This window comes from Rhamphochromis sp. 'chilingali' (assembly GCF_963969265.1).
Source record: "Rhamphochromis sp. 'chilingali' genome assembly, chromosome: 19".
Classification (NCBI taxonomy): Eukaryota; Metazoa; Chordata; class Actinopteri; order Cichliformes; family Cichlidae; genus Rhamphochromis; species Rhamphochromis sp. 'chilingali'.
In genome coordinates, this window is record NC_137946.1 from 24,903,460 (window position 1) to 24,925,035 (window position 21,576).

At 39.5% G+C, this 21,576-nt stretch overlaps 1 protein-coding gene across 2 annotated transcripts in view; it reads left to right on the plus strand.

The window, feature by feature from the left end:
- Window positions 1-21,576, plus strand: part of sec24a (SEC24 homolog A, COPII coat complex component) — a 32,604-nt gene that overhangs the window by 938 nt on the left and 10,090 nt on the right. The window contains exons 2-9 of one of the 2 annotated variants that reach the window (XM_080866549.1): window positions 2,317-2,940; window positions 15,475-15,660; window positions 16,470-16,532; window positions 17,114-17,277; window positions 18,632-18,819; window positions 19,059-19,161; window positions 21,056-21,179; window positions 21,350-21,459. In XM_080866549.1, coding sequence (XP_080722675.1) covers window positions 2,317-2,940; window positions 15,475-15,660; window positions 16,470-16,532; window positions 17,114-17,277; window positions 18,632-18,819; window positions 19,059-19,161; window positions 21,056-21,179; window positions 21,350-21,459 — 1,562 coding nt within the window. Of the gene's footprint in view, window positions 1-2,316; window positions 2,941-15,474; window positions 15,661-16,469; window positions 16,533-17,113; window positions 17,278-18,631; window positions 18,820-19,058; window positions 19,162-21,052; window positions 21,180-21,349; window positions 21,460-21,576 lie in introns of both variants that reach the window. The other variant, XM_080866548.1, reaches the window with a different exon arrangement.

The following is a 21,576-nucleotide window of genomic DNA, read 5'->3' on the forward strand; positions in this document are numbered from 1 at the left end:
AGTGAATAAATACATTTGCTTGTTTACTAGTTCTTTCACTGTTGTGCAATACGGATTTTCAGCTGGCTTAAAAGCTCTGGCGTGTCTGCGTCCTGCGTTTTTCTGTACATGTGGCACGTTGGGGACCATCCAAATATGTTAAAGCAAAGCAGCCTGAAACAGATAAATGTCTTAATTTCAGGTTATTCATATCTTTTTATGGTTTTCCAGTGGAGTACTGATATTTCACAATCAAATTAGTCTGCACTTGAAATAACTTTCTTGTTCTGTGCAGACAACAGCATCCCTAGGTCATAATACCTCAGCTCCAATTCAAAAGTTGTAAATGAGTACACGTGATTTTGGTCATTTTAATATAGCATTGTTTTTTTCCTTTCTTTTTCTTTTTTCTAATTGCAGTTCAGTTAAAAATACAGCAGTGGAAAATAAACAATGCCAATTACCAACAAGAAAAAAACCCATCAAGCACATCAATAAAGCTGGGTGGCATGACTTGAATAATATTTGTTATCCTGGGTTATCTTTATGCAAATGAAATGTTAATGTGTGAATATGGATCTTTGTTTAAAAAATGTTTCCATATATCAGGTGTAATTCCCATCACTTATGAATGGACAGAAATGTCATATTATAATGCTAAGCTTCGTGTATAAAGACTAAAGGCAGTTATAAGGAAACTGTCCATTACAAGCCCCTGCATATGCTCATAGGTGAGGGTGTGGTTTTTGTGTGTGTGTGTGTTTTGTTGTTGTTGGGTTTTTTTCTTGACTGATTTATATTTTATTCGGTATCATTATCATTATTTATGTTTTTGTTAAAGCCAGAAGTTGCAGTGGACTAGACTCAAAAGGCTTTCCTGACTGCCTTACTAGTATTCAAGTTAAAGCTGACAGTCTGCGCTGTCTCTGTATCTTTGGTTCATTTTCTTGTCTTGAGTATTAGTATTTCTGGCAGCACAGGGTTGAACTTCTGAAGACAATTTAGTAATAATTTCATTACAGCACTTACCCATGGGCATTCTCCCATTTAAACTGAAATTATTAGTTTTGTGTTTGGAGTTAAACAGCGCCAGTACATTAACAGCCTCACTATTTGAACTTGCTGTCATAAAGTGGTCTTTAGAGCTGCTTTCATTATCTTAATCATTGTAATGCATATTTACACCCTCAAGTCTAGATTCACATGGGTTGTATTTTCCTACTCTGTAAGTGAAGTTTTTCTTGTTTTACCATTAGATGCTTTTTGTTTTTTTACTGGAGTGAAAGGTCTGATATCACACTCGGCACTTTATGATTTCTGATTTTCTTAGAATTTCCCTGCTCTTAGAAATGGCATAGATTACTGGATTATGTTCCGTCATCTATCTTTGCATGTTGAGAAAAGTTTTCTAATCCCTTTTCACTCTGCTGACTTAGCTCTGCTGTCAGTTATAAAGTAAAGGAATAAATGCATAGTAGTGAAACTGCTTGCATTACATAATCGTTTAGGCCACAAATGGCATCACATTGATGCTGCAAATTAAAGTGTGCTGATTAGATCATTCTTGGTAGTTTTTGTCCTGCTTTCCTTCCTTCTTCCTTATAACTATTTAGAATTTGACAACTGTTTCCTGTTCATAACAAGATCTTACATCGCCTATTGTTATTAATGTTTGACACTCTTGAAACTGAGATGTTTGTGTTACATTTTTAGCCTAGTATCTGCACAGTAAACACAGCATTTTAATGGTGCACAGGTGTCAGCTTTTATCACTGCTGTGTTCAGTAAGTAAGCCTGAAACCCACTGTCACTGAGGGAAAATCACAACAAATTAAATCCAAGTAAAGAGATTACTCCTCTGGGCTGTCGGCTCATTGGTCATTTGATGCATCCGTGTAGTTTTCACTGCCAGCACTGTGCCATCTGTTTTTCATATAAAAACATTTAAAGCAAGTGGATTGCCTTAATTAAAATGCACTTGAATCACAAAAAATAGCCCCTAGCTTGAAATCTATAACATTGCTGGTTACATCTCTCTGTAACGCTAAAGGCTTTACTGCTTTTGAACCGAAGGCTAAATTTCAGATATAACTCTTATCCTACATGACAATACTGTTATTTAAAGAGCTGCAGCCATTGTGAAATGTTGGCGAGTAGTCAGGCAGATCTTTTCCCCTAAACAAAGGGATTGAAATAAGAGTTTTTATAAAAAAATAAAATTGACATAAAATTAACCAGAGAATTAAATGATTTTCATGTCTGATTTTAATTACTCAAAGAGGAAACTGTGAGAAAAATGTATTAACATGTCTGTATTTATCCTCCTCTGGTCTCCAGGTCCATCACAGAATCCTGTTGCCCTCCAGCAGCTACCAGGGGTTAGTTATGGGATGACTAATCAACCACCATACAATCCAGTGCAGGCCAAAGCTCCTGCACCCCCTGGCCCTGGACTTTACCCAGCTGGGCTATACCAGCCTATTCCCCCAGTTAGCTCATATCAGCCAGGCCCACCACCCACCTCCTACCCATCTTCTGCAGGCCAGCCACTGTTGCCCAGGCCTCCAATGGGAGGTCATCCATCACATACCCCTCCTCAGTCTGCCAGCCCCAGTCCTGGTCCTAGGATGCCAATGCCTCCTGCACAGGCAACACCACCTCCTCCTTCTGTGTCTTCTAGTAGCTACTACCCCAACCCTCAGCAGCCCATGACTCCAGCATGGCAGTACAACACACCTACACCACCACTGGGGCCAGCAACCTCCATTAGTGCGCCTCCAATGGGCCCTGTGGCAAATCATGTGAATCCAGCTGCAACCTTAGCAGGGCCATCACTGCCATCATCAGCATCTTACAGCTCAGCAGCACCACTACCACCACCTCCCAACATGTCTTACAGCACTACCCAACCCCCGGGCCCAGGAATGCCTCCCACCTCTCTGCACGGCTATACACAGCCAGGTAAGTACATCAAGGCATATAACAAAGAGATACTCAGTGTTTCCCCACACATAGACTTTACGTGGCTGGGAAACCTGGACAAACTGACAAAGACATAATTTTTTCTTGCAAATTATTTCACAGTGTTGTTTTCATCCAAAACAACATTAAGATTAATATATAAATTGACAATCCCATCAGTCTTATTTCGAATGTTCAGGTGCTATTGACCTATAGTCCTTTGCGTCCAGTTTTTCCATGTTTTCCTACAAGTGAGTTGGTTAACTTGCTCTTGTCTCTTGTGCCTTTTATACTTGAGCCGTCTTGAGCCTCTTGCCCTATAGTCCTTGCTCTGGTGTGGAAATCTGCTGGTAGAGTGCCACTCTAACCAGCTGCCACAAGTGGAAAGCTAAACTCATGAGGATAAAGAGCATAACAAGGCCTTTCTCCACCTATAGCTGGAGTCTGTCCTTACGATGGAACTAATTGTTACTGTTATTTCATGTAACCAAATACATATGGTATTATTTGTTATGTTATTGGAAAGGGCATATACAGTGGTGTGAAAAAGTGTTTGCACTCTTCCTGATTTCCTGTTCTTTTGTATGTTTGTCACACTTTCATGTAAAGGTAACACAAGTAAACATAAAATGCACTTATTAAATGAAGGTGTTTGTTATTAAAAAGAGTAAAAAAAAAAAAAAAAAAGTTAAAGCGATTACCCCCCTAAACCTAATAACTGGTTGGGCCACCCTTAGTAGCAAAAACTGCAATCAAGTGTTTGCAATAACTGGCAGTTAGTCCTTTAAAGTGCTGTGAAATAATTTTGGCCGCTTGTTCTTACAGAATTGTTGTAATTCGGGGCGATCGTGGCTCAAGAGTTTGGAGTTCGCCTTGTAATCAGAAGGTTGCCGGTTCGAGCCCCGGCTTGGACAGTGTTACGGATTCAAATATTGGGGATGGATACAAGAGGAAAAACCACAATAACAACACTGGTCCGGCCGGGTTGAGTCAAACGATGATTTTAATGATCACACGCGTGGGAGATGGACACCGTACGCAGACAGCATCAGATCTCAAAATGGTGGAGCATTGATCAAACTCTTATAGCCTCTAGTGGCCCCCACCTAGTCATAAAAGCCTAAACATTCACATGCTTTCTCTCACACGGCGCCTAAGCTACGACCTTGGCTCCCTGTTTAACTGCTCCTGCTGAGATGGGGCAGAAAACTCCAGTATGTTCTGTTCTCTTCTAATCAGACAAATAAGGCGATGACTTTCTGCGAACAGTATTTCTTATAACTCAGCAGTATAATGCATCAGTTATCACCTTCTTCTAATTCAGGAGAATAATTCAAACTAAAACTACGTAATAATTCACAATCTTTAATTAGGTGTCTAACATGGCATAAAATAATATTATAATCTCACACTCCCCCTGTTGAGCTCTTTAGAATAAAGAGCTCACCTACACCCTGTAATCCAGTGTGGCCGGGTTCATTTCTTCTTCCCCCTGAGGCCCTTTGTCCCCCTGTTGGGCGAACCATATGTGAGATGACCTCTGTGTTTGCGCAGTTCAGATGCAAGAAAAACTATTATTACAACAGTAGCAGGTACAGATGACACTCCCCAGTTCTTCCACAGCTTTATTTTGGTGCTACCTTATACCCTTCAGACGTACTCAGACTAGAACCTCTGTCCGAGGAGCTTTTAGCCTTTATTTTATTGCTGCAGCCACCAGTGTCTTCCAGTTGGGTGATCCTCTGCTCTTCTTTCTTCAACCTCAGGGGTTAGACAACCCTTCAGTCGTTGCACAGATCAGGGGATTATTCTGCCCCGATTTCAAACAACGATCTGTGTATCCTCGGGTCCTGTGTGTCCTGTGTATCCCCCAGAAAAAGGAACAGGAACGTGTCCCCCTTTTGCCCAAGAGCCTCTCGAACCTCGTTGGTCTGGTGTTCCTGGATTTCCGCCAACCCCTTCATGGTTAACCCTTTACAGCCGATCGGAGTGGGCACGCTCTGTTTTGCGTAACTATTTTTAAATCCCGGTAGCACTGCAACCACGTAAGCTAGCGCAAAAATTTTTTTTGCATATGAAACCGGAGGAGTTGTACTTACATCTTATGCCATCAGCACATAAAGCTTTGCAAAAACTGAATAAAAAGCGCTTGCAGGAACAAAAACATAATATTCCAGAAACACGCTTTACCGATCCAATCAGCTGGTCATAACACTTCCTACGTTGGAATAGACGTCAGCGCGAACTTTTGCATTTCCGCCATTACATGCCCGAAACCGGAAGTGACGTCATTTTCGCGGAAATGTAGTCTTTTTTACTATCAGGGCCTCAGGGCCTATACTCGTCTTTTTAAAAGTTATCTTTGACTTTATGACTTTCTGTGTCGTTTCTGGGATGCTTAGGACTCATATTGCACTGCTGGAAATAGTTTATTTTGATGCATATGCTGCTTTTTTGCAAATTTGCAGTATAATATTTATTTTCGTTTTTCCTGCAGTGTATAAAAATTGGTGTATTTCAAAAATAAAACTATGAAGACACTCAAAATAAATTTCCTGTGGTGGGAAACTATTTTGTGCAACTTTTTTGTATTTACAGTTTTGAGGGATAAGCCTCTTAAATTTCTCTAACTACAAATATATGTTAAAAAAGCAAAAACGATTTTCAATTTTTTTGTAGTTTATTGCACTTTTTTGCAATTTATGTAATTACTATGCACTTAATGAATACATATTATTAAAATCTGGGCTATAATGGTTGTATTGATGTATAGCAACTTGAAATGCTCCCAAAAATGGCTCCACAGCATGTAAAAATATGATATAAGCTCTGGCGGACTTGGTTCTATGGTAGGTCTTAAAGGGTTAATGCTGTTAGCCCTCTGCACTCAAGGCATTTCCTACACTTTATCAGTCTGGACCATCACGCCGAACGAAGCTTATGACCTTCAAAAGACCGAGTGCCAACTCATTATAAGCACATTTGCAAGGTGTGTCTGAAAATTATTAAAACCACTCATTTTAACAAAAGACATCAAAAACAAATTAGCCATTTTTAATCCTAACATTTGCCCCCCCAAAAATCATGTGTTTGCTTCCGCCTACTGTCCCATGGTTTCCTCTCCAGTGTGGTACTCAGCTTCTCATGAACACAAGCATTTTATCATCTAAACGCTATTCAGTTCATTTCAATGATTAACGCTTAAACATAGAAATAATGATTTATGCTTCTCACTGGATCTCTAAAAAAGTCCGGAAACCTCTTGGGTCACTATTAGCTTAAGCTTTACCATACCTAAGTTATTAAAACACAAATGAAGTCATAAAGATGTTCATATAACCCTTGTTTGATGTTAAAACTCAACTTCCCCCCTTCTTTGACACGTTCCCATGTGTCAAATCAACGGAGCTAGAAAATTAAAAGAAAAGGTTAGTGACCTCATATCTTAGAAAGTATGAGACCTTCTCCTATCCAGTGTCGTTGCTCCAGTCCTGTCAGCCTGTGCCAGGGAATGAAACCAATTTAATTGTCATGTTAGATCTGTTCAACTCCTGGCTCCGCCCAGAGCCTGCGTCTGCAGAATTTCCAAGAAACAAAACCTGCATTAATATGAACTTCACTGGAATATGAACTTGTTGACTACTTTTGACACAGCAAAGGAACATTCTCTCCTTCTCGAGGACAGGCACTGACTCCCACTTATCTCCTGGAGCCAACTGTCCCTTATGGAGACACAATATTGCAGCTACAAGGTTTCGCAGATTGTTAAGTTGATCTGTGTGTAATGCTCTGAATCAGGTATGTAATATTAAATGAATGTCGTTTAATTAACTGCCACTACTTAAAACTTAGCAAAAGATATAACTGAATAAAAGATCGCCAAGAAAAACATGATATCAGTGTTATGTAAGCGCGTGAGGCCTTCTATGCTCGAAGTCACTCCAGTCCATAGATCAGCCAAACATCGCGTTGACTGTAGCTTTTAACCCTTATTAACTTGAGCACAACTCTATAATGAGCAACAAACTGCAATATGTATAAAAATGATCATGGTTACACCTGCAATGAAAGATCATATGATTATCCTGACACCTGTAAATAGAAGATTAACCTGAGGTTATAACAATCACTGGAACACAAATGTTAGTATAATGTCAAAAGCTTCAATAAATGATCAATGCAATGTTTGTTATATGATTCTGATGTAACAATAATGCTGATGCTAAAATAACAGTAAAACACCCCCTTTTATCCCGTTAATAAACTTGACACATAAACGTTTATGAATGCCTCTTTTAAATTTTATTTCCCCCTGCTTTTCCCTCACTGACCACAGCAGGGGAATCTTTGTCTTGATTCATGCTATGAATCCGGCTAACCTGATTCATCACTGAGCCCCACCGTGACTGGCATCTGACAGGGTGGCGCTGCATACTCTTCCTTTAATGTCTCTATGTTCAATCTGTTAATTAGAGTGCTTAAACATGAAGTAGACTGCGTCCACAACAAGTCAATACAGCTGTAAATGTGGCCAATTATCAATCAATAACAAAAAATAGCTTTTATTTTATGCATGCTTTTAGTCAACCACTCACCCAGAGGATCTTCAATCGCAGGAAATTCCTTCTCCTCATTTAATGAGTCTGTCCTCCTTCCATGCCCTGGTAACTGGTCCATCCAGAGCCATATGATCTTGAAATATACATACAACAAGCCAAACCACACCTTGGTCACACCAACCCTTTTCCGCCCTGAAGATGTTCAACGCCATCTTAGTCTGGACTGTCAAAGGTGACTTTAACGCTGACTGTTCCGACAATCCATTTGATAACATTTCCTGGTCAGATTTGCCAATCTCTGCACCAGGGTTTTAATAGCTTTGCAATTTTCATTAGTTTTTATTTTTATTTAGCTTCGACTTCAGATTTTCAATTTTATATCAGTTGTAATTAGTTTTTACCAATTGTTTGCTAGTTTAGTCTAGTTTTTGTTTTCTGAAAATCCTTAGTTTCAGTTTAGTTTTGATTAGTGTCAGTTATAGTTTTAGTTGTGTCTGCAATAATTAAGTGTAACAAAATCCCAGTTTCATCATATCAGTCATGCTCTTGTGCTTATCCTTGGGTATTGAGACTATTAACTCTTGCAGCACCGGGTGTTCGTAATTTTGGTTCAAATGAATTGATAAACTTTTTGAAGGCTCACATGACTCACACAGTCATGTAGATATCCCAGTCCTGTTGTCTCGGGATGCATCACGCCGCCTTGTCTGGGGTTAGCTTCTGTTTTCTGGGGATGACGGTTGAGTGTGCTCCCGTACCTTCTCAAGGTAAGCTAGGTTAGCTTTCTGGTGTGAACTTTTCAAGTGCACTTTAAGGTTTGTGGGATTTTTTCCCTTTAGAAATGTCCCTTATTTGCCCCTCAATTTGTCTCTTTCCACTACAAGACACTTGCTTTATCCAAAACACAGTCGTATTCAAAGTAATCCCAAATTGGACTCTGACGCTTTCTCCCGACTTTTCCTGACATGATTCTGCGCGTGGACGGAGCAGCAACACAGACGACTCGACTAACATACTTGCCACCTGCTGGCATAATGAGACAGCAAGAAAAAATCTGGAAGCTAAACTTCATTTTCACCCTTGACTATTGTAGGACATGCACACATCAATGAAACTAAACACATTTTGCTATAAATTCAGTTAATTTTAGTTAGTTTTGTGAACACTCATTACAGTTTTAGTTAGTTTTCCTTTTTTTGTTTTTATTTTATTTCCGTTAACGAAAATGTTTTTTCACTTCTAGTTTTCGTTATTTCATTTGTTTTCGTTAATAATAATAGCCTTGCTCTGCACACTGGAATAAACAGAATCAACATGATCAACATTTTACTGTGTGTTATTTCACCATCTTATCGATTCAAATGCTCCATCCTTATGTGGTTTGCGACATTATGTTTATCCACTCTGTCTCTAAATGTTTGAAGAATTTTCTAGTTTGGGGTCAAATTTTGAGAATTTGACCATAAGTGAAAGTTATGGTGTTATCACCCCCCTTCGGGGCTTACCTTTCCCAGTTTTGATGATATTCCTCCCTATTCTTTGCAAGTACCCCCTGTTGGTGGCGAGAAACTGTTGGTGTGGTCAAGTGGGTGCTGTAAAAACAAATGCTCAGGACAGAACAGTTATCAGCCATGTACTTCATACAAAATTAGCATATATTTGATTTCATATTGATCCTCTGAGTGTAATGGTACATTTTAATTTGAATTTATCAAAGCTAAACACAATAATTTTTCTTTATTTTGCTCTTGTTCTTGTGCAGCACCACCTCTCAGCACATGCCCCTACTTTTAAATTGCTGACTATTTCAAGAGAGCACCCAAAAGATGGGGACCAGTGTTTATTATTACATATCTCCATTTTGAATGTGACAGTGACCAACTGACTATCCCTCAAAGAGTACAAGGCCTAGGCGTCCCCGGCCTTGGCAAGCGTTACCTCTGAGCACTGCGTTTCTTAGCGGTCCAACCGCCGTTCTATAATAATTTATAATACTTTGAAACAACAGTCAATACCCCAAAACAAGTGTATGACTGACCCAGGTCCAACCTGTCTGACCAATGGGACTCTAACCCACAAAATGACCAATTCCCTATCAAACTAAATTCACTCAGCAGTCCAACTGCTTTAACTTCAATCAGCAGTCCAACTGCTTTAAATACTCAGTACTGTCACTTTCAACGTTTCATTATCATTACTTCAGCTTCAGTTCTCATGAGATTTTTTTCATCAAAATCAAAACAGGCCTTCTACCAGTAATTTCAGTGAGTAGACTTTAATTTTATCATGTCCAATTTGGCACACTTTGGAAATAGATTCAACAGGTAGTGCCTTACCGTTGTATAAGCCGGCTTATACAAAAGCCGGCTTATGCCCACTCACGTCAGACCACTGGCTTGTGCCTGTCCGTTCGACAACCTCGGACCGTCCAAACCTCCAACTTCCACCCCAATACCACAGGACGAGCCCCCAAACTGTTACGGATTCAAATATTGGGGATGGATACAAGAGGAAAAACCACAATAACAACACTGGTCCGGCCGGGTTGAGTCAAACGATGATTTTAATGATCACACGCGTGGGAGATGGACACCGTACGCAGACAGCATCAGATCTCGAAATGGTGGAGCATTGATCAAACTCTTATAGCCTCTAGTGGCCCCCACCTAATCATAAAAGCCTAAACATTCACATGCTTTCTCTCACACAGCGCCTAAGCTATGACCTTGGCTCCCTGTTTATCTGCTCCTGCTGAGATGGGGCAGAAAACTCCAGTATATTCTGTTCTCTTCTAATCAGACAAATAAGGCGATGACTTTCTGCGAACAGTATTTCTTATAACTCAGCAGTATAATGCATCATATAACAATATCATTCATTCACAATAAATCAGCGGTCTAATGTAATGCAAATCAGTTTAACAAATGCAATAGTTATCACCTTCTTCTAATTCAGGAGAATAATGCAAACTAAAACTACATAATAATTCACAATCTTTAATTAGGGGTCTAACATGGCATAAAATAATATTATAATCCCACAACAGTCTCGGTTGTTGTGTCCTTGGGCAAGACACTTCACCCGTTACCTACTGGTGGTGGTCAGAGGGCCCGGCGCCAGTGTCCGGCAGCCTCGCCTCTGTCAGTGCGCCTCTGTGAATAACTGGTTGTGTAAAGCGCTTTGGGGTCCTTAGGGACTAGAAAAGCGCTATACAAATACAGGCCATTTACCATAATTCAGCCACATTGGAGGGTTTTCAAGCGTAAACCATCTTTTTAAGGTCATGTCACATAGAGGTGGGAATCACCATACATCCCACGATACGATATTATCACAATACTTAACGCACGATATGATATTATTGCGATTTTTAAAAAAAAATATTTTGCAATATTCAGATTCTGTACATAAAGTTAAACTTTATCAATATTCATTTTATCTAATATCAAAGTCTCGCACTCAGTCTTTCTCTCATTTCAGTCAGTTTTATTGTTGACAAACTGAACGGTTTGTATTACAGTCTAGTCCAACTTAACTGAATGCAACCATCTGGTACAATTATAGCTATTCTGAACTAAGCAATTTATGAAAACTATGCAGCCCCTTCAGCAACTGAAGAATTTGAAAGTAAATTAAAACAAAATATAAATTTACATTAAATAAAAAAGTTTCAAACTTAATTAAAATAAAACATGTCTTAAATTAAAATAAGTAAACTGTCATGTTTATTGCTGCCAAAAAAAAAGTTAAACACATTTGGACAGTGAAGGAATGTCAGGATTCTTGCTCAGAAAAAGGATCAACATGCTCTGAGCAAAAAAACCTTTTTTGTAACAAAATATCGATTTTTGCTGTCCCTGTATCGATACATTATTAGCAAACAAAATATCACGATACTACACAGTATCTATTTTTTCCCCCACCCCTAATGTCACAGCATCTCAGTCAGATTTAGGTCAGGACTTTGACTAGGCCACTCTAAAGTCTTCATTTTGTTTTTCTTAAGTCATTCAGAAGTGGACTTGCTGGTGTGTTTTGGATCATTATTCTGCTGCAGAACCCGAGTGCACTTTAGTTTGAGATCACGAACAGATGGCTGGACATTCTCCTTCAGGATGCTTTAGTAGACAGCAGAAATCATGGTTCCATATACCACAGCAAGTCTTCCAGGTTCTGAGGCAGTAAAACAGCCCCAGACCATCCCACTACCACCACCATATTTTACCAGTGGTATGACAATTTTTGCCCAGTCTCTTCATTATTGTTGAATCATGATCTCTGGCCTCAACAGAGACACATGAAGCCTGTGATTCTTTAATGTTCTTCTGGGTTCTTTTGTGACCTAGATGTGTTCTCTATGCTTTCTTGGATAATTTTGGTAGGCCGGCTGCTCCTGTGAAGCTTCACCAATCTTCCAAGTTTTCTCCATTTGTATATACCGTAATGGCTTCAATAGAGTCCCAAAGCCTTAGAAATGGCTTTGTAAACCTTTTCAGATTGGTAACTGTCAGTGACTTTTTCTCAGGTTCAGACCTTGGCATGATGTGTTGTTTTTGAGGTCTTTTAGCCTGCTTCACTTTGTCAGACAGGTTCTATTTAAGTGATTTCTTGTTTCAACAGGTCTGTCAGTAATCAGGCCTGAGTTTAGTGAAACTGAATTCAGCTTTCCAAAAAATGTGTTTAGTGACAGTTAATTTATGTTTAACAAGAGGAGAGATTACTTTTTCACATACGACCGGGTAGGTTTGGATAACTTTTCTCCCATCATCAGTGAAATCGTCATTTAAAAAAATGCTTTTTGTATTTACTCGGGTTATCTTCGTCCAATATTAAAATTTGTTTGATGATCTGAAACAAGTGTGACAAATGTGCAAAACACTTGGAAATCAGGAAGAGGGCAAACATTTTTTCACACCACTGTATGCACTGTTCAGTTGAATTCTGTGTACAACACTGAACTTCCAGAGGCCACTGCACTAACCCAATGCAATTTCATTTAAAAAAAAGATGTAATTACACAGTGGTGAGGCAACAATTCTTAGTTGTTGCAAATGAAACCATAATGATGCCCCCTGTCCTGGGGTCAAATCAGTAAATAGATGAATCATCCTGTCGGGTTTCACTGAAAGCACTGAACTTTAACCAATTATTATCATGCAATTATTGCCTATTTAATTACTTGAAAATATATACTGTAATGTGTGTTAATTTGGCACTGTTCCTTTCTGGTATCTTTTCTGTGGTGTGATTGCTTTAATTTCTCCCTGTCATTGTCTTCTTTCATTGATATGTGTTGGAGATATGCATATCTAGAATGCTGATATGTTGGAGCTGGACATTGCCCTCTGTTCCTACACTGAACATGTTGGCCTGCTGTGCCCTCTGGCTCCCTCCCAAGCACAGAAACTCATTTAGTCTGAATACAAAGTTCAAATACAAACCATATTGTTTCTTATACTGAATATAATTTAGCTTTTGGGACCACTTTTACTTTTTGGCACAGCCTCTGGTGATAATGATGAAAAATGAAAAATGCACAAATTAATGCTGTTGATATTAACCAGTTGCACTCATTTGTATCTCAAGGTTATTGGTTACATTTTAATTTCCTGTGAGGGTTAAGGGTAGCCTTCAGTTAGCTCACAGCGGTAACAAAAAACACTCATAAAGAGTCTTAGTAACAGGAAGTGGCTTTGTTACATGATTTAGCTTGACATAAATTGGTTGTGTAATATGTGACCACAGAGGCAAAGTGATTTCACAAAGCATTTCTGTAATTTAACCTAGATTTTTGTTTGTTTTAGTGCAGTACTTGCAGAGGTCAAACGGTTGCTTTGAGTCTTTAATTTTTCAGTCAACTTTGATTTAAAATTGCCCCATCAGAACTATGTGTTGATATCTTCTTCTTCTTCTTCTTGTTATTATTATTATTATTATTATTATTATTATTATTATTATTATTATTATTATTATTATTAGTGAAACATTTTCTGTAACATTGAAAACTGTAAAGGAAAGTTTTTTTTTTTGTTTTTTTTTTAAAGTTCTTTGTCTATTTATGCTTTTACTACATAAATCAGTTTTTGAATAAACTCTGTATGGGCACAAAGGGCATTTAGTTTAAGTGGTAAAAAAAATGCTTGTGATCATGAAATTGGGTTTTGTTCTGTTGAGTTGCTCCAGTCTGCAAAAGCATACTTGAAGCCATTTTATGTCTATATACATAATGAACCTGCCAAACTACATTTTAAAACTTCATTAAGGATGGATGTTATTAAGATTTTCTTCATATAGGTCAGGTCCTTTTTTGTTTTTGTGTTTTTGTTGTTGTTTTTTTGGGAAGAAAAGTAGGAGGACATAGGTTTCCAGCATCAGTGCAACTATTGTGTTATCTCCCACAGTGTGGAACAAAATCTTTGCTTTGCAGTGTGAACTGTTAGAAAACCACTGCAGTGTTAATAAAAGGAATTGAGATGATCAGGCATAAAATTCCAGTGGATTGGATTTGGTCCTAGCTATCAATGGAAACCTATACAGCCACTGATTGTGTGTGCAACCTATACAGCACATGCACACACAAATACATCCGCCTGACAGACAGTCTAAATCCTCCCCAGGCATCCCTAAAAAAGAAGTCTAAACAAATCCCCCCAAATCATTAAAGAGCACTGAATGTGACTGAATCACTAGACTAGACTGTAATTGGTCTGCAGTGCTTCTAAGCCCAGTTCTAACAGAAGGTGTGCCACTTTTTCTGTGAGGCGACAAAGACATCATGTTAGAGCTCTTAGCTGATCTTGAAACATCTATCCTTTTAACATCCGATGGCATGATTTGATGGTGCAGTTATTCTCATTAAACTAAATTACACATTTCTGACACACATCATAATTACTAATAACTTAATGTATTTAGTAATCTTTGTCGATGTCTTAATTCACTCTAATTTGGTGATACAGGTCTCTACTGCAGCGGTTTTAAAGTTTCAGATACCTGTCCAAGTCATAGACAAAATGATTAAATTCTCACTAGTCATTCTTCTGACTAAATATTTGCTCCTAATTTGTGTCTGTGAACCTTTATATTTTCTTAGTTCATTGCTGCAAACACCTGCTCTACAACAGTAAATATTACAAAAATTAAATAATAAGTGTTTAGGTGGATTGTTTTAGTTTGGAGTGTCTCATATTAATGCAAAAAAACAACAAAACAAACAAAAATTGTTTCGTCTTGGCCAGACCTGTTGTAAAGGAGGTAATGCTGTCTAGCAAATTGATGGTTTAACTTTAACTTTTAAGTTTAACTTAAGTAGGTAAAACGGGACTCTTTCTTCAAGACAGAAAGCAAATGTTGCCCACCCTTGGCATACAAGCTTAGGAAATTGCATAATTAACATAGTAAAAGAGTAAACATACTTGCTGTCTTCAGTCATCACTAAGTTCATCAAGAAGTGTTTGTTTGGGCACAGACAGTCCTGAACTAGCTGGTGTGTTAGTGCAGATGAATTCATTTGTGCTCTGAGGTTAACTTGCTGTAGGTTAGTAGCGCCACCAGCTGCTGTCACCACAGCCTGGAGCTTAGTGCGGTACAGTACACTCTGATGTCTTGTACATGATAGCATGTTGGAGTTGTTTTACATAGACTGCAACCTTGACATAATTTTAGAAGTGATAACTGACCAGCTGAAAGCTGTAACATGATGTCAGCAGATTCACAGGGATGATAGAAGATGTTGCTAAAGTCCCGGCTGTGTGCCAGAGAAACAAGCTACACTGGTTTCTGATTAATTAGTCATTTATTAAAGAGAAGAAAAGATAAACATAGTCATTGATTCAAGCCTTTTAATTTTAAAGTTTTCTAGTTCTCGTGTCAAAGAAACCTCTCAAATTTTTCACATTTTGTATGCAAAGTAATTAGCTCATTATACACTGAATAGAGGAAATCATGACAAATTACAGTCTTTGTTTCTCTACAGGTGTGGCACCTCCACCAATGAATCCCATGGCGCCCCATACATACCAAGGCCAGTCAAACAGGCCTGCTTATGGGCCTCCACCTACAGGTCCAACACCTGCAGGCCCACCACCAACAATGAAACCCACATCGTTTCCCACTGGTCCTCCAGTGGCAAATGCCACACCACCACCACCTAAAGCAGATGGTATGTGTAATCTTTTTATAAGTTTTTTTTAAAACACAGAGCCCAGATTTCAGCACATTTGGAAACATTAGAATAATCATTAAACATTTTACTCCCACAGATGTGATAATCGTGATATTTAATGACTGCATATCCTTTGTATAAGCCAACGTGTTATTATCTCTCTATATATTTTTTTTCCTGATCACCTTCCATTGTTTCCCTCCCTCCGCTCCTTCCACTACATGCCAGCTCAGTGTGGGGGTGTTGTTAACAGCACTCTTTCCCCCACTAAGCCCGACAGCCAGGAGGGAGATATTGAATGTCCAGGTGTGGCAAAATCAGTTTTCAGCTCTTAGATGTTGTGTCAGTGCTGTGCTGCCAGTCCTGTCTCATCTGTACAGTTCTTGCTTGTATCTCTGGATGCACTATTGAGCATATACAGAGGTTTCATCTCATAGTCTTAAAGAATAATGGATATAAAATGAAAACTAATCTAGAGATATTGTAATGGCATTCATAGTAACTCTGTATCTTTTTAGTGCTAAACTGAGCATCCATGGAAACAATTATTTCTTGGTGGTGTGTTTTACCTTTTCAGTCATCTAGACTCACCATGTCTTCCATGTGGCTCAACTTCTAAATATTAAAATCACCAATGTAATAATACTTCCCATAAACATGTTTAGTGTCTCTTTAATTTGCGTCATCATTAGTATTGTCATTGTTTTGACCCTTTTTGTAGTTCATTTTGTTCCATCCCTGTTATTTGTGGTTGGCAAAGTGCCGCTTAAATTATTCATATCATGTCTGTGTTTGCTTTGAAACAGGAGCTGTGGCTGGCAATGGCCCGCAAGCAACAAACAGCTATAATCATCTTGACAACAAAATGGGTAAGGCGGTTTTCTGTGCACACACCAGTCACATTTGCAGCCTTTGCAAATGCCTGCCCTTGCATTTTTTGACGAATATGAGGCATTTCTACATTTTATTGTACAATCTTTAATTGTGTGATGTACGTCTTGAATCCCAACTGGATTCCCTTTTCAGTACAAATATCTAAATATTAACTGTCACAAATCCCACTGCGACTGTCAGCTCTGGTGAACAGTCTTTTATTTTCTGTTTTTCCCTTTGGTTCCATACCAGCAGGCGTCTCGGAATTTGTAATATACTTTTCATATCATCAGCAAATCCCATGAAAAGAACAAAATCCACAATAAACAACTTCTGCTAACAGCCATTGTTTGTGTAGACAAACATTAAGTAGCTTAAGCCTATAAAAACACATTCAAATCCTCATTACCGCGAAACATTGCCACTGGGTTTTATTTAAGTTGGTGACTAATATGCCTTGCTGCTGTGTGTACCTGTCAGCCACAGAGCTTCCCATTTTTAGTGATGTCTGCTATTTGAGTTCTCATGTAAACCTTTGTAAGTGTAAATGTTTTTAATGTTACTGTTTCTTCCATAGCTGGCCCGACTCAGCCTGGACCACCCGGTCGGCACTTGGGCCACTACCCTTCGCTCCCTCCTGGGTACCAGAACACCTCAGCTCCCCACGCCACCCCTCCCATCCACCCTGCGATGCAAGCCGCCACGCAGCCTTACACTCAAGCACCTCAGCCATATCAGCAGGTGAGCCTAACGTCACAACCCAGTTCCACATAATTTTAGAACACTTTCAAGTCAAGTCAAGTATTTATTTATTGTCATTGTCAAAGAACAATGAAATTGCGTTTGGGGCTTCCGTACAACCCGTAAAAAAAACAAACAAATACCCCTTAAAACCCAAGTGTAAATATTTAACCCAGTGTGACTTCAGTGCAATGAGACAATCCTTAGCAACAACATGAGAACAAGACAGGTAATGTTCATAGGACATTCAGACAAAGACCTGAGAAACATGACAAAATGCAACAATGCAACCCGTTCAATATTATTGTACTGTGAGATATGATGGTTGTCTATTTAAGAAAGAGGGGGGGGGAGAGAGAATAAAGATATAATGCACCAATGCAAACCAGTTCAGTGCTATTAAGAAGTTGGATATGGTTATTGCCCGTGAGAGGGGGGCAGAGAGGGGAGGGGGGCAGAATTCAGGAGCCTCACAGCCTGTGGATACAGGCTGTTGGCCAGTCTGGATGTTCTGGCCTGTATAGACCTGTACCTTCTCCCTGAGGGCAGCAGGTGGAAAAGGTGGCGCGCAGGGTGATGTTGGTCCCGCAGGATACTGTGCACCCTCCTCAGACAGCGAGTGGGGAAGATATTACTAATCTCTGGCAGAATTGTTCCAATAATTCTGCCAGCTTCTTTCACCACCCGCTGGAGTGCTTGCTGGTCGGCCTTGGTGCAGCTGGGGAACCACACTAGAAATCCATGCGTCAGGACGCTGCTGATGGCACAGTTATAGAAGTTCAACATCAGAGGTCTGGGAATGTGTGCGCTCCGTAGTCTCCTCAGGTAGTAGAGGCGCTGTTGGGCCTTCCGTGCAACTAAGGTGATATGGTTGCCCCAGGACAGGTCCTCGGTCACAGTTACCCCCAAGAATTTAAAACTGCTCACCCTCTCCACCGCCTCACTGCCAATGAAGAGAGGCAGATGGTTGTTATGACTTTGCATACACAGTTTGTTTATTCGATTTTTCATTGACTTGCACATGAATGCAAAACACGTGCTGGTTATATGGAAAGGAGAATAACCAACACTGGGTTGCTTTTTTCACTGTTGCATAGGGTTGAACTGGTTATAGAACTGGAATGGCTAAACAAACTTAGGTGAATTATAGTAAAGGGCTTGTGAGGGAACAGTTTGCAACCAATATTTAAATCAATTTTAAATTAATTTTATTTCAAGATACGAATTTAGGAAAAAGCACTTGAACACGTGTGGACTTCAAAATTCTCACATTTATTGTGTCAAGTAAATATTATTAGACTATCAGGCTTAATGTATTTTTTGTTTGTTTGTTTGTTTGTTTTTTTTGTTTCAGCCACCTGGTGGCCTGGGGCCAGCTCAGCTAAGCCCATCATTAGCAGCCATGAGCCTCCAGTCCAGCACTCCAGAGGCCCTGAGAGTGGTCAACCTCCTGCAAGAGAGGAACCTGCTGCCACCGGCTCCAGTCCCTGCCCCGACTCCCTGCCTCACCCAGGACCTGCAGAAACTCAACTGCAGCCCAGAGTGAGTCATAATGAACTAATTTTCCGTGTTGTTGCATTTGTCTTTCATTGAATTGATTGTTTTTATCTCATACAGCTAGTAATACTGTAAATGATCTCTGTTTAGTTTTTATGTTTTTAAACTCAAAATTATAAATGGTTAAGAAATGCTTTGTTTAAAGTGGGACATCAATCATATCACTGTTTCGTGTTAAGTGCACACAGCCTAAACGCTGAATTTGCCACTCTGTGTGCTTCCAGAGTTTTTCGCTCTACACTGACCAGCATCCCTCAGACCCAGTCTCTGCTCAATAAAGCCAAGATGCCACTGGGCTTGCTGCTTCACCCATTCAAAGACCTCTCGGTAACGTGTCAATTTATTATTGAATGTTCATTCTAAGTTGTCAGTCAGTTTAACTGGGTCAGTTACTCCAACAGCTTCCACTGTGAACCTCAGCTGCAAGCCAGCAGGTTTTCAGCAACAAGTGCTGAGTCTATCTTTCGTTTATTTCAAAGCAGAGAACATTAATTACATGTCATACACATCACCACAATCCCAGCTGGAGATTTGTTACCCGGGGCCTATGTTTACTATCATTACCACTTTTATGATCAATCCTGAGTGTGAGGAGACAGCACTGATTTCTGTCCTCACATTTAAGTAGTTATACACATAATATTGGTGACACATAGGAGACAATTTAGTCACAAATGTGTGTAGTCATTATCATGTATCAACAATTAGAGGTGTAGGTTAATGGCTTTTAGACAGAGGGTGGCGAGGTATTTCTGTCTGTTTAGAAAAAAGGTCTGCTCTATGTGAAACGATACTGGGTTACACCCAAAGCTCAGATGTCTCCGTTTTCTCCCAGCATTCAAATGTCTTTCGAAGCAGTGACTTATTTTGGTTATTTACATGAATGCAGGGGTTGCAGTATTATGCATTTGCACATGTATTAATCATTTCACGCACTAACACTTTAAGACAAATTTCTCTCCATATATCGCTGTCATAGCTATGTCATATGGTGAGAATATTTATAGACTGTTTATGAATAAACAGTCTATAAACAGTCCCAACTCTTGATCGTGGCTCAAGAGTTGGGAGTTCACCTTGTAATCGGAAGATTGCTGGTTCGAGCCCCAGCTTGGACAGTCTCGGTCATTGTGTCCTTGGGCAAGACACTTCACCCGATGCCTACTGGTGGTGGTCAGAGGGCCCGGTGGCGCCAGTGTCCGGCAGCCTCGCCTCTGTCAGTGCGCCCCAGGGTGGCTGTGGCTACAATGTAGCTTGCCATCACCAGTGTGTGAATGGGTGGATGACTGGTTGTGTAAAGCGCTTTGGGGTCCTTAGGGACTAGAAAAGCGCTATATAAATACAGGCCATTTACCATTTACCATATAGGTTGCATGTATTAACTTCTGTTTTTGTCTGTTTTTCTCTCATTTGAAGTGGATAAGAATTTGTCTTGATCTTAAACGCTTCCATGCAGTTTTATGTCATCATTATCACTGGGTCAAACCTGGCAATTGGCACTTATCACACATTGACAAAAGACTAAATTATAAATAAGAGGATTGCATTGAATAAAATGTAGCGTTAGGATATTGACTCTTTCTGCTGCTTTAACTGCTGCATGTCTGGTTTGAATGATAAAAGTGCGGTAATGTCTCCCTTCAGTGGAACAGACTTTCCTCTTTACTTAGTGGCACACACATGCTTAACTCAGAGTGAATGAGTTTGTTCTGTGTCTTTCTGGAATAGGTGCCTCATTCCTCTGGCTTCTTCCTTAAACATATGCCTGTGACTTATAGTTCATTAAATGAATTCCCCACAGAAATCATATATATGTTACAGGAGCTAATTGTCTAATCTCATTAGTGGTGCTTTTAAAAATGAGGCATTCCCAGAGCCATTTTTAAACGTTTCATCCTCATATAACACCAACATATAACAGCTATATTATCTTTAAAAAGATGCATGAGCTGCATCAAATTTGTATTGGTTAAACAGTGTCTTCCTAACAGCTGTTTATTTCCCAGTAGGGTTTGACTTAATACACCCCTGGGCAAAATCTATCACAGTGACTACGTTTATGTTTCCCTGTTAATTGAGGACACAAATTCCAGAGACATTTCACAGCTTGGACAGCAACAAGAAACGTCTTTATTGAAATAAGCTGCATACCAGATAATGTTTGCCTTGAGGCTCTCATCTCACAGAAGTTGTTTCTCATCTGCTTTTATAAATACAGCAGCTTCCTGTTGTGACATCCAGCACGATTGTTAGGTGTCGGTTCTGCAGAACCTACATCAATCCCTTTGTCTCTTTCCTGGACCAGAGAAGGTGGAAGTGCAACCTTTGCTATCGGGTTAATGATGGTAAGTAACAGGAGGGTTTTTTTTTTCCACCCACAGATTAAGTACAAAGAGAGAATAATGTCACCTACTTTGGAAAGAAGATTTTGTTAGTTTATATGTGTTTTCACCTCAGGTAGAAGATCTGACTCAGTACTAAAATCTCACTGGAAGTTTTGTGTGTTTGTTTGTAGTTCCAGAGGAGTTCATGTACAACCCTGTCAGCAGATCATATGGAGAACCACACAAAAGACCTGAGGTCCAGAATGCCACCATTGAGTTCATTGCTCCTTCAGAATACATGGTAGGTGTTTAACATTGCATCTGTCACCAGTTAAATCCATGCTATTATAAAACTGGCATTTTCAGAGTGATGTAAAATTGAAGAATTATGATCTGAAAGCTGAGGGAGATTTCAAAG